The 13,324-nt window shown below is 39.0% G+C and overlaps 1 protein-coding gene across 2 annotated transcripts in view; it reads right to left on the bottom strand.

Annotated features, from left to right (window-relative positions):
• The window catches only part of LOC118772890 (cAMP-specific 3',5'-cyclic phosphodiesterase 4D-like), a 105,595-nt gene that overhangs the window by 91,398 nt on the left and 873 nt on the right, over nucleotides 1-13,324 (bottom strand). For both annotated transcript variants that reach the window (XM_036521543.1, XM_036521544.1), the window contains exon 2: nucleotides 7,595-7,661. In XM_036521543.1, coding sequence (XP_036377436.1) covers nucleotides 7,595-7,615 — 21 coding nt within the window. In that variant the 5' untranslated portion in view covers nucleotides 7,616-7,661. The remainder of the gene's footprint in view (nucleotides 1-7,594; nucleotides 7,662-13,324) is intronic.

Below are 13,324 nucleotides of genomic sequence, written 5' to 3'. Positions count from 1 at the left end.
ATCAAAAATAATGGAGTCAAATTATTGTCTTTTGTAATTCACTTTTAAGAAACATCCTCTTATAACAATAACTACAATGTCCTTCACAGATGTAACTCTTGAAAGCACAGCGCACCATGTAGGACACCATTTGTCATTTGAATAATGGTGTCATTTGTAGGACACAATTATTCCAACATCCACTCACTGGACTAAATTTTCAAGTGTAAGAGTTAGCACGTTTGATCTTTTCTGCCTGTCTTTCCTGCACAGCTGAAAAGCATTATTAGAATACCGCAGAGTGATGAGCTCAAGAATCTTTACACAAACCCACTGCCCATGTGTCAAGATAACAACCAGTGATCCTATGTCTGTGTCATCTATGCTGATATAATATGGTCAAATTGTCTGCGTAAAGAAAAGCAGGAGTCTTGGATATTTTTCTCCCTAGCTCTACACCCCCACACAAATGGCACTTTTGAATTCTGGTCAGTCATTACACAGAAACAAAAACAACAAGCATCAGTATCACTCAAACGTATTCAAAAAGGGCAACAGAAAAAAAAGCACATAAAAAAGGGGAAAGTGTCCTATGAATGGCATCTGGTGTGTGCCTGCCTTTGGCCTTCACTTGCTCGCACGCTGTGAGCCTTACAACAGTGTCCCTTGCGGCACAGGGACACAGGGTCCAGTTAGCCACGGAGGCACGCCCATGCCTGACAACGCTCCCATCTGCCCTCCACACAGGAGCTCAGGCCACTCAGCCAATCACACGCACTTCAGTTCTATAATCACAGTGAGATACAGTGAACTAATAAAGCAGATTGCGGGCTTGATAAAACATTGCTTTTTATTACAGTGCTGTTTGTTCTTCACAGTTCATTGCATGTACCAGTGAGATGCCACATAAATTGGAGGTAAATATTGAATGAAAACAGTTTAAATAAGAGACATGTATCAGAGGCCTGATATTTTGTAACAAATACAATTTTTAAACCTGTGATTTGCTCAGACCCTGAGACCAGGAGAGGTTGGCAAAAGCATGGTTGCTCAAGATTAATTTAACGAAAGTGACTACAGGGAACGTACACCTATCCGCATTCCTCATTGAGGAATATCAAAGCATCAGTTTCTGTTACATTAGTAACTCATAATGTGTATATATTATATATATATATATATATATATACACACACACACATACATATATATATTACACACACACATATATATATATATATATATATTCAAGTAGCTTTAATAACATTATTTTAACTGAGTTATTTACAAACTGCTCTTCAAACCCAAGCTAGTAGTTTTCAAAATGCAAGTCTCTCATTCAAAATAATTATCGTCTTAATTTTATCAGCATTTTTTTTTCCTGTGTTCATTTGGGTGCATGTTGAGTGCAGTCGTCCCTCCTAGGGGCAGCAGCAGGGAGGCCTTTCACCAAATGTCACAGCCAGAGTAATTGACCCCATAAACTGCCAAATGAGCAACATCAATAAAGCAATCGGCATGCATCTAGAGGAGGCCTCATCAATGATGAATGCAAGATTATTCCTGTAAATAATGACTCATAAAGAATTCTTAATCACATAAACTTTTAACAATCCCCTGTAGTGGAGACAATCTTTACAATTCATACAAATATAATAATAATAAAACATAGTAACGTTTTTTTATTAAATGTAAGAAGGCAGTTCGATCCTACTCTCTCATACATTCATAAATTCCCTCATTTTAGCTGGTTTCTGCTCTGAATTTGGCAGGACAGTCTTGAATTGCCTTTCTGGGCCATGGGCCTAACCTTTCTGCTCACCTCCTTTTGTACCCTGCCATGGTTTATCCCTGCTGTGGCTACCAATTGTCACACTGTCCCATAACATATTGTACCCAGATCGCCTGGTCATCCTCTTCTAACCACTACCCTGTCTCCCTCTCTCTGTCTCTCCTCCCATCTCAGTAAAAAGCCCCCTAATGATTTACCAGCTGCAGTAAACATGATTCTTGGATCACTGCTGCACTCCATGCTGTTGGATGGAGGATTCCCACTCACTGCTCACAGCCTGACTGAGGCCACCAGGCCATCCCCGGTCCACCATGCTGACTACAGACTGGAACCAATGCAATGAATTGTTGCTTTTGTCACTCTAGGCCACTGTAAACATTTACCTTGTTTTTCAGGAGTCCCTCAACCACCCTTTCTCAGGGTCAGTGAATAAATTTTCTAGTTGGCCATGGATTATTTTGTTTTGTTTTTTATTTTTGAAAATGCAACATAACAAAAAAAAACAAATTGATTATTTATGTCCATTATAGCGCCATTTCAGAAAATGTGGGACTTGATTTAAATTCCTCAAACGCATGCAAAGACTTTGCGCTTTGAATTTTGGATATACACTGTAGGTTTGTCTTTTTGCCTCATATGTAATTCAAAACTTCAGGCAAACTTGCAAGCAAAGCATTACATGAAACAATACATTTGCATTGTCTTATCCAGAGCAACTTACAAAGTGTAAGCACAAAGTGCATTTCATAAAACATCATGAAATGATCTACAAAACAAGGACACGACTATGCATAATCAAGCACGCGTCAGTGTCAAACACAGTTCTGTGTTTAAATACAGTCATGAAAAAAAGTATGCTATTCAACATGCAACTCAAACTCAATATCTCCATTATTATGATACTGAAAAACTACAAAAAAACTGGACAACAAACCTGCTGTATAAAAAAAATACATAAAAGCGGGAGCAAGAAATCACAGTAAGTTAGGGGAAATGAGGTACGATATCTAGAGCTGTGTTTTCAGTCTGTGACGAAAGGTGGCTTGTGACTCAACTGTTCTAACCGCAACAGGTAATTCATTCTACCACTCAGCTGCTAAGATGGACAAAGGACACAACCGAGATACATAACTGCACGAGGAGGGGGAAGCCAACTGTCCTAAAGAGATCAAGCTCAGCGGTCTGACTAGTGTGTAGTGTTTAACGATGGATTGAAGATAAGAGGGAACCAGACCTCGCACTGCCCAGTAGGCTAACACCAGCATTTTGAAAGGGATATGAGCCAGTACCGGTAGCCAGTGGAGGGAGATAAGGATGGCTGTACATTACATTTACATTTATTCATTTGGCAGCTGCTTTTTTCCAAGGCGACTTACAAGTGAGGTACAGTACAAAACAAACGAAAAACCATACGGGGTCAACAATATTAGAAGCTCTGCATTATTAGGTTTCAATGGTTGGCCAGGCAAAGTACAACTAGCAGGTAGAACTAACATTAGGTCTAACTTAACTGAATTTGTTACCATCACTGTTTGTCATTGCATACAGGCAGCATTATTTGGTTAATTGCTATGCATCTCATGGCAATAGGTTATTACACACTATAAATACAGGTGTAAAAAAGGTTTTGAAGAATTTTGAAGGAGCTACAGTGGAGTCTTTCTGTGTATGTATAATGTCTGTCAGTCCTGTGAACCAGCTCTTTTAATCCTACAATTTTTTTTGCATGATACTCAAGATCTCTCTTTGATGTGATGAGCATCAGCCAACTACTTCGCATGCCATTCACCCAGGTTCAAAACAAAGTGCAGGTGTGACTATGGTTAAGGTCAGGGTGGCATATGAACCACCGAGAGTCTATTATTTAAAGGATCTTTTCATCCATGAAAATATGATCATAAAACATGATGAAATTAGAGTAAAAATATCAATGACCAACATCATCCTTATTACCAGCTACTTTTGCTGCCATCTGATGACAATTTAAAGGAAATCGATACAGCTAGGCTGGGCACCCCGCTGATGTGTGGAACCCCTGAGGAAAAACATTCTAAGTAGTAGACATGATCAAATATTACTGCATCAACTTCAACAGAGACAATCAAAAGCCTTCCTTCTTTCATTCAACCCTTGCATTACAGCATAGAGATATAATACTATGATATACCATGGTATCCTGGTACATATATATTGAAGAAAATTAAATTATAAAAATACAGAAGCAGCAACAATCGTTACCATAATCATCATCACTGTTACTGTTTTGTTAGTACTATCATTCTCTTTCATCTTACACAATAAATGCACAGTAAGCCCATAAACACTTGCCCTAGATCAGCCTTCTTGTTTAGCAGCTTATGGTTAAGGTGAAGATCATGCAGAGAAGCCCTGCCCTAGTTCAGCTCACAGGGGCTGTGTGTATTACACTCTGCAATGGTAGGGCACATGACCAAAATCTTGTACAGTAATTATTTAAATGGGTCATCTAAAATGATGATGGAATTAGCGGATTCCTGTGGCATTTTTACAAGTTCTTGGGGTTATTCAGGATCTTAGTACAAGTCTGACAAGATATCGTTCAAGGGCTTTACAAAGCTCTTGTCACGACACTATTACTTCTAGAATGCTAAAATTCTCAACAGAACAGTGCTGCATTAAGATAGTATGCAATTTCATACTATGGATTTAAAATCATTTTACTAGAGCATTGATGACCAGTTAGACTGAGCCGAACCACTCTGCATTCCCCTGCCACCACTGCACTGTAATAACTCTCTCATGTCTCTGTGATGGAGGTGTTTCAAGCACCTCAAGAGATAATCCGAAAATAAAAACCTGCCAAAAACTGAAGTGGACTGAAAGAATGGAATATAAATAAAGAATGACGCAAATAAAAATGCATTTGTCCTGCACGGGTCTCCATGTAGATAAGTTATTATACATAAATATTGGATTTTTTATCAGTAGAAGAGATTGTTATTGGTGGTGGCTCAGTACAGGCATTAGTATATTTGTAACACACCGCAATATAATGATTTGTAGATATGCACGTGTGGATGCCATCATGACATTTTCATGTTTTTCTATGCTTGTAACCAATGAGTGGCACACCACCATGGCCAGATCAGGACAGCAGCTCCAGGATGAAGCAATAAAAGCCTATGATATATGGTGGCTTGGTGCTGGACAAGCAGCACAGGGCAGCACGTCATCCCTGGGCACACAGACAATATAGCAGAACCCAGCCAAATGTAAATCACTGCAGTGTTATGTTCACTGAGGAGTCAATCTGTTCCAGTAAAATGGCGGGACAGAGTAAACAGCAGGTGTGGGGACACTGTGCTGTCCATGTGGACTGGTTCAGAGGTGATGTGGTCGTATGGGCTGTAATCCAACGTGGAAGGGAGTGTTTACTGATGGCTCCTCAGCTGCACAGTGCTGTGGAGACACTATATTGGCTCCACACATTGTACCATATCCACAAAATTACGCAGAAATAACAACCTCATATATTTGCATGACAATTTATCAGACCAAAGGGACAACAGAGTGCCTCTGGGACACTCTGCATTGGTGTGTACATAACCAGGGTCCAGGGCCTGTTTGCCTGCTGAGCTGCATGCTACGCTTCTTACTAAGTGGAATATGATTCCCAGAGACAAATGCTCTTAAAATGCAGATACCACATCAAGTGCACACACCACTAGTAGAAAATGATAGAGACAAGACAAGATAGAGAACTTGTTCATTGGAAAAATATACATATACATAAATGCATATAATACACAGACACACACAGACAAACAAAGAGACACACACATTAATTGAGAGGTTAGGCCTACAGTACATATTTAATTACTGTAGCCCTAAATATCACAATGCTTTATTCAAAGCATATTTACAATACAGTGTTCTGTTCAGTTATCGCTACATCACCATATTTCATACATGAAGTGCAACAAGACTATATGCAGGTTGCAGACATCTCTATAGCTGTAGACATCTCTCTCAGTAAGAAAGCTTAAGACTGGGGGATTTTAAAGGACTTACTAAGGCTGCAATCTGATTTCTGTAAACACAACCGGAGGGAACAGGTAAATACTATTAACGGTAAATTTCACATACTGACTCTACAAAGTATTTCTTCACACTGAAAATCAAAAATGCATGCTGTCACTTGCCACAACTCACAGCAGAGTCAGAGGCTCTGTGATCTGCCGAGACCAAACTGAACACAGCACTAGAATCACTGCAGAATACAGATAAAGGATTGAGGTGGGAAAAGGCCAAACTCAGGGAGAAACAGCCTGTTTTTGTCCTTTGTTTAAGCTCTCTTTGCCATTAAAGCAAAAGTGTGTTTGTGTCTGTAATGCAGTGAATTCAGATGTTGCCTAGTTTCTTTGTGTGTTTAAATTACTGATAATTCCCTGTGCTTTGGATGGCATGGTTATTGCTCTCACACCCTCTCTTAGGTAGTTTTCCTCACTTAGGCAGAGTACAATTTCCAAAGACCTCCTCTCTCCTTTCAAGAGTGGCAAGCAACTATCACATGGTGCTGTTTTAGTAATACCATGAGTAGCACTGTCACTATAAACAGCAGTAAACTCAAACCAGATGCAAAGCTTTACTGATTTATTTACTAATATTATTTGATTACAATTACATATTTCTGTAATTGGAAATTAGATGCAGCTACAGGCAACGTGACATACCATAAGACATACAGAGAAAAATATATATTGAAGACACATTTTATTTATTACTGTATTTATAATTAGTTTCTTTTAGCATGATAATTATCTTTAAAATTATTCAATAACACAGGGTTCATTTTTATTTATGCTAGATAATGATATTGCTCTTACACTTCATTCATTTAGTAGAGGCTCTTATCCAGAGCAACTTCAAGCACAGTGTGCATGTGTATCCATTCAAGTTAAATGAGCAACAGTGACAGACCAGGCTAACAATGCTCCCGGACTAGTGAGCACAAGCACAACACCGTGAAAGTACATACACTGCCATATATCTCAATGTCACAATATCCATAACACATACCAATACCACAAGTAAAACAGCAGCACTCTCCACCTGCTTAGTATCAGACACAGCCAGGCAGCAAAGTTGTGATGTAATATTATGCATAAATTCAACGATATACAAATCAGAAATGAGCCGTTTAGGTCTGTGTTGCCCACTTTGAGAGAAAATGCCGTCAGCCCCAAAATCTCTTGGAATATACCATTATCCATTACTAAATAGGTATGTGCATCTCCATCTGGCACAGTGTCACAATACTAAAAACAATACAATAACTTTTTGCATACATTTCAAAGACTTCAAGACCATGCTTCCCACTATCTCTTTTCCTTATTTAACATCTCGGAACTCTTCTCATAGTGTCTAGTAAAACTATTCAGAGGGATGGCATTGTTTTGATACAACAAATGTAAAGAGTGCTGTCATTCAATCAGCAGAATCAATTATTCTATTAAAAAACAAACATATATACTTTGCTTTAACATCTTGAGGAGCTCTGAGTGACATGGATACGTATTGGGTGGCTGAAGAGTCCAAGTCATGCATAAGGAATTTACAAAAACACAGATAAGAGTTTATGACGGAGCAACTACCGTGTCGATCCACAATCACATACTTGAGTAAGGCATTTGACCGAGATAGCAGAGCATTTATACAAGAGGAGTTTTAGTGTTTGACGTAAAAAGGATAATCATTTCAGTCTGACGCAGGAAGTTAATTGCCAAGCTATCTCGTACACTTTCTTGAATGATAAAGAAAGATTACAAACTCCTACAGTCTTACCTCTGTCACCAGAAAAGACATTGACGCAGACCTTTTCTTCTCTTTCACCAACCTGGCAATATCCCAGCTGAAACAATAAAGCAAATTAGATGTGTAAGAGTTAAAAAAAAAACCCCACTAATTACCAATTCGTTGTCTAAATAATAATGCACCCAGATTGTAAGGTCTCCCTTGGTGAATCTGTGTGTGGTCAAAAGTTCATTTGCACTGTGTAGACAGTGACACCTCCTCTGAGCATTCCTGCCCTGCCCTAAAAGTTCTACACTCGAAGCCAGAGGCTACACTAAAAGAAGGTGTCTGAAGTGTGCATCAGAAATGAGATGACAGCTGAGGTGCCACAGAAACCCCCTGCTGAGCAGAGAGCAAAAACAGGATGAACCGATCGAGACTCAATTTTGTTTCAATTTTGGCCAATTATAACATTCACTATTGCAGGCATGGAAATTAAAAGGCTTGCAAGTTGTTCTTTCATAGAGCCTGTCAAATTAAATTCAAGGTGCTCTTTCAAAGAATCAAATTAACGTATGCGGAATAATCTGATAAACTTTAAACTAATATAATTTCATTATCTTGCAGGAAACAGAGGCCTTGTTGTCAAAAAAGCCACACTATCCTCTGACAGACATTATTTCCATTGCCACCAATGCCCCCCCCCCCCCCAAACCAATACCACAGCCACCACCAATACCAATTAACCTTTCTGTAACGATTAACCCCAGCTTGGATTTTATGATTGATCGCCATAAAAAGTAAGTACAACCTACTTTGAAGTGTCTTGCAAACTGAATCACGCCCATGTCATTGCGACATAACATGTGCAGTGGATCACAGTGCAAATCTATATGTGAAAGCATTTAGAAATAAACAAAGCACATTTTGTACCTGTTAAGAGTTCAGCAACTCACAACAAATAGGAACCATCACGACCATTCTGACCAATCATGTTTAATTTGCATATATTTCACTTCCCGATTTTACATCACACACTAATAGTACATCAGTGTACGTCACACAAATAAATACACAAGCTCATTTAGTAGATGAGGGACACAGCTTCCCCTTTGTGCTTTCTGTTCTGTGCCCTCACATTTGCATAAGCCTTACATATCAACATATTACTGTCCTTCAATTACAAGCACAGTGCAATATTTTTTGCTTCTGATCTTCAAAGATTATAATGTAACCATATTTGCGGTCATCTTACCAGCCTCTGACAGAAATGTTAAAAAACTAGAAACACTGCATATTTGAGCACACTGGTGCAGCAAATACTTGCACAGCGGACAAACTTTGCAGAGATCACAGATTTTTGATGAGAAAGGAAGGGGGTTAAAAATCTTCCAGTCTGTTGGAAGAGCACACCATCTAGAGGCAATCACAGGTACTCTCTCCTATGTTGAGCTTAGGCCAAGGAGAGACTTGGATCAAGCAACTCCTCACACTTAATGATTAAGCTAAGGCTTATCACGGGGTCTTGTGATTGAAAAGGTACATACATCATACAACTAGGGTTTATACATGGCAGGGCTGCAGATATCTTTCCACATCAGAGAACAGTGGCAAGAGAGCATTACAAACACGATTTTTAGTGATGTGCTGATACTTTCGCTATAGGTACATTTCACATAAGCGTCTAATATGAACTTTTGAAAACTAGAAAATAATTATTCTGCCTCAGTAACTGTGTGAAAATGCATCAGTGTCATTTTATTATAGTGTGACAACTAAATGCACACTATGAACAACTGTTTTTTTTTTTGAATAACCTTATTTATTTACTTTGCTCTGGTTCATAGCATGGGAAAGCAACTACTTCCAACAAAACCTCGGAACCATGAGCATGAACCACACATACACACAAGGAAGTATGTAACTAACAGGTTTCCCCTTTTCTCAATATGAAAAACAAACACAAATGTTAGGTTTATACTCTAAGTACTGTAGAACACGCAAGCACATGTGTTGCTATTACTAAGTGACTGATGGAACATTCTGTTTTTCACTTGACAGCCAGCTGAGTCTCCTGCACAATTTGCCTCCAGATCCGCTCTTTCTTTGTTCCGTCATGATATGACTCAGCAGCTGATGTCAAACAGACATTACTGCTCCTGCAGCATATCATCGGACCAGGCCACCCACACTGAGGTTCACCTTCCCCTTCAAGGCTTTGATCAGCCTTCCCTTAGTTCCTACTAACTACTGGGAGTGCTTTCAGAGTGAGAATTTGATTGGGACACCCTACAATTGTCCAGAGCCGGGAAATTAATAGGAGGTCTCTGACCCTGTCTACCTCTGACCAAGTCCTGAGCTGCCCTGTATTTCATTCTGATCCTGACAACTGGTCAACGGCTCATATAGCATGAAGAGGTAATTATCATTGCCAAATCTTGTAAGCTTGGTGTTAAAAGGGTGTGACAAACATACATGTTGTCTACCACCCTTGAGTCCATAAATACCTAAATAACTTCTCATTCATAGTCAGTTCACCAAAAGATTATGGCTTACCCAAGACATACTATGTCTTTAGGAAATAAGGCAGATGGGTAGATGAACCGACACTCATGGACCAGCAGTAAACCTTCACTGATTATACAACAAGAGACAGTAGGAAGCTGCGTGACCTTAAGGACAATGTTGTATGATACGGATGTGAGGTTCATTCATCATACAGTATAGCCTAAATATTCTTTTGGATAGAACCTATGGTCTCCGAAGGCCTAAACTTGATTGCTATGTACAGAATGTTCTAAAAACAATCAATAATCAATGACAACACTTCATTCAGACAACTTTCTCCCACTTCTTCTGGAAAACATTTCAGGGTGTCACAATATCATATGACATGTAGCTAAAGCTAAAAGCCACCATTTCAGTGTCACAGTTAAAAGTCCACTTTTATTATGGAAAAGTATATATTTCTAGTTAATCATTTAACGTTATCTTTCCCAAGTTACTCGGTAGCCTTTCCCTTGACATGTTACACTGATTGTTAGTGAAGAACATGAACTTATTTTTTAAGGAACACATCCACTTTAACCTCAACCAAAGAGGAGAGGCATGGTATTTAGGTTTCTTCCAGTAGTTGCAAACTAAGATTTATTGTAATTTTCACTGGTTGAGTGTCCTTAGTCTTCATGTTCACTGACATGGAATGACATCACCTAGGTTAAATGTTTGGTTGAATTAAGGTAGGTTTTTCAGTACTAATCATTGATAAACGTAACCAATTATTTCCTAAAATGAATTTGCAAACACAAACACATCTTTAATTCCTGTAAATGTTTTAAAACATACTTAGCATCTGAGTATAGGGAGGCTCTATATCCAGTGTACTAATGTGAAGTCTGGAGCCCTGAGAGACATTAGAGTCTTGACTGTCATGAGTGGCATCTGACACACTAAAGGAGCTCAAATGTTATCTCCCCATGGAGTCAGTCAGGTAGGTCCAGACAATACATCAATGTCGTTAAATGTGTCACCATGACACCATGCCCTACATATCCTCCCGAAGAAGACATGAATTTTGACCAAAAAGGCTGCTACAAAACTGATTAAGTTGGTCTGGAATTTTTTCATTGGCTGCTGGCAGCCCCACTTGAGTAGTTGACTCAGAAGATTTCTTAGCCAGCTAGAAATTTTTTAGGGCTCATTTAAATTTCCTTACCACTTTTACATGGCATACCCCAAAGATTACAAGGCTAGCAGACAAAGCCTCCACAGCACAACATGTTTTCCCAACATAGGACCTGGTAAGTGTTAGGCTACTACCTACAGAATTGATGCCACAGAGGTGGTTGCACTGGTCTTGGGAAATCTGCATTTTCAGATTTCAGCAAACAATCTCAAAGTCAGCTTTTTCAGTTATATCTCTGCATGTTCAGTTGAAAACCATTTAGCACAATTACTCCACATGTAAAGAGATGATAAATTCACTACCCAGATGGATACATTTGCAAATCGTACATCCTTAATATACCATTGCCTGCAAAATAGCTAAACCAAGACTTTTACATCAAACATGACCTGCTCCTAAGTGTAATCAAACACAGCCCTCCGAACTATATATCAAAAACCACTGAAATATAGCTAATAGGATAACCATAATAAGGCTCAGGTGTCTCAGCATTAAGAATGATGTAAAAATTTATGGTATGACGACGGTTAACTTTGTAGTGTTTTGTCTTTCATTATCCACATTACAGCAGGAACAAACAGCTTTCGCCTGCCTACCAGCCTGGAAGGCCTGCTGCCTGGTCAAACACAGCATACTGAGTTGCACATTCACTGTATTTGCAACAACCCTTTCTAATCTGGAAAAAAAGGCAGTCACAGAAGTACTGTATATGTTCGCAAATTATTAATAATATTTTAATTCATTTCATATACTAACAAACTGTTGTAAAAGTTGAAATGCTCATCTTTGTTCCTTACACATTTTAACACTCCATGTATGGTAGAATGGAGGAATGTGGAATGTCATGGTAGCTGAACTAATATTATCACAGTGTAGAGACAGGGAGGCAACTAGGATGCTGAGGCTAGGAATGTCAATGTCCAGGGACCCGAGACACTTGGACATTATCACACTTGCAGCTGCAATACATTAAAATGACTAATGGCAACCAGTGTGGCTACACATCACAAACCCTGCACAAGACTTGTATATCAGATTAAGATATCTCCAAGATCATCTGGCTGCATGCCAAAGCACCTTACAGCCAACTGGACATCATCACAGCCATGTCAGCTCCTGTCAAGTAAGGAGACAGCAAGACAACTACCTTAATGCCAATGTTGACTTGATATTTTGAACAGTATTTTGAGTAAGAGCATGAAGATATTGGCATAAAATGGCCAAATGCAAGCCACAGTTTAATGTGCTCTAGCACAATGGTATGTGGAGAGGGTACATCAAATGCAGGGAGAGAACAAACTACACTGCATTGAACAAGGGCACTGGTTCGGAGGTGAAGGTGTGATGCTTTGAAACACAATACACTTTGGGTAGAGTTTAGAATTTGACTTTTCTGATGAATCGTTTACTGCTCAGTAACAAAGAAACAATCTTCATGCTAAACATATTGTATCTTACTTTGTGCAGAATAATACCCACACATTTCTGGATCACAAAGCACAGCCATATGTTGGACATATTCAGCAGAATGTCCAGGTAAATGTATGAGATAAACCGGTCACTGTATTCTCCCAAAATTACCCAATGGAGCACCTCTGGCATGATTTGGATCCACATTTATTCATAACCTTCAAAAGAACCAGCCAACAAACTTCCGTTTTCTCATTGCTTCGGGGTCACATGTCGTGTGAAGAGTGTCTGGTAGACTTACAGTGGCATTAGCTTAGGTGAGGAGAAATGTAAACCAATTACTGATTTTTGTTTGACATCTTTACAATCAATATCCTATCCTTTTTTACAGAAATGTGCTGTTGGAAGCATGACTGTGTTAATATATAAGTTGTTTAACATTTTTTAATGTCTGTACCTTGAACAAGTGTCAGTTAAATAACTGTCTCAATAAAGCCTATTTATTATATATGACTTCAATGAAAACCTGCAACAACCCATATCTATCACAAACAAGGTTCAAATGTTACATTACATATAAGCATTCAATTAATGGACTGATCAAACTCAACAGAGAGCTCAGCTGGAAGGATGCATACTGTGCCCCCAGTACCAGGATTGGGAAACACTGCTCCAGACAATGTTTT

This window comes from Megalops cyprinoides, chromosome 2, assembly GCF_013368585.1.
Source record: "Megalops cyprinoides isolate fMegCyp1 chromosome 2, fMegCyp1.pri, whole genome shotgun sequence".
Lineage (NCBI taxonomy): Eukaryota > Metazoa > Chordata > Actinopteri > Elopiformes > Megalopidae > Megalops > Megalops cyprinoides.
Note: the sequence above shows the minus strand (reverse complement) of the source record. Positions and strands in the feature narration are given on the sequence as shown.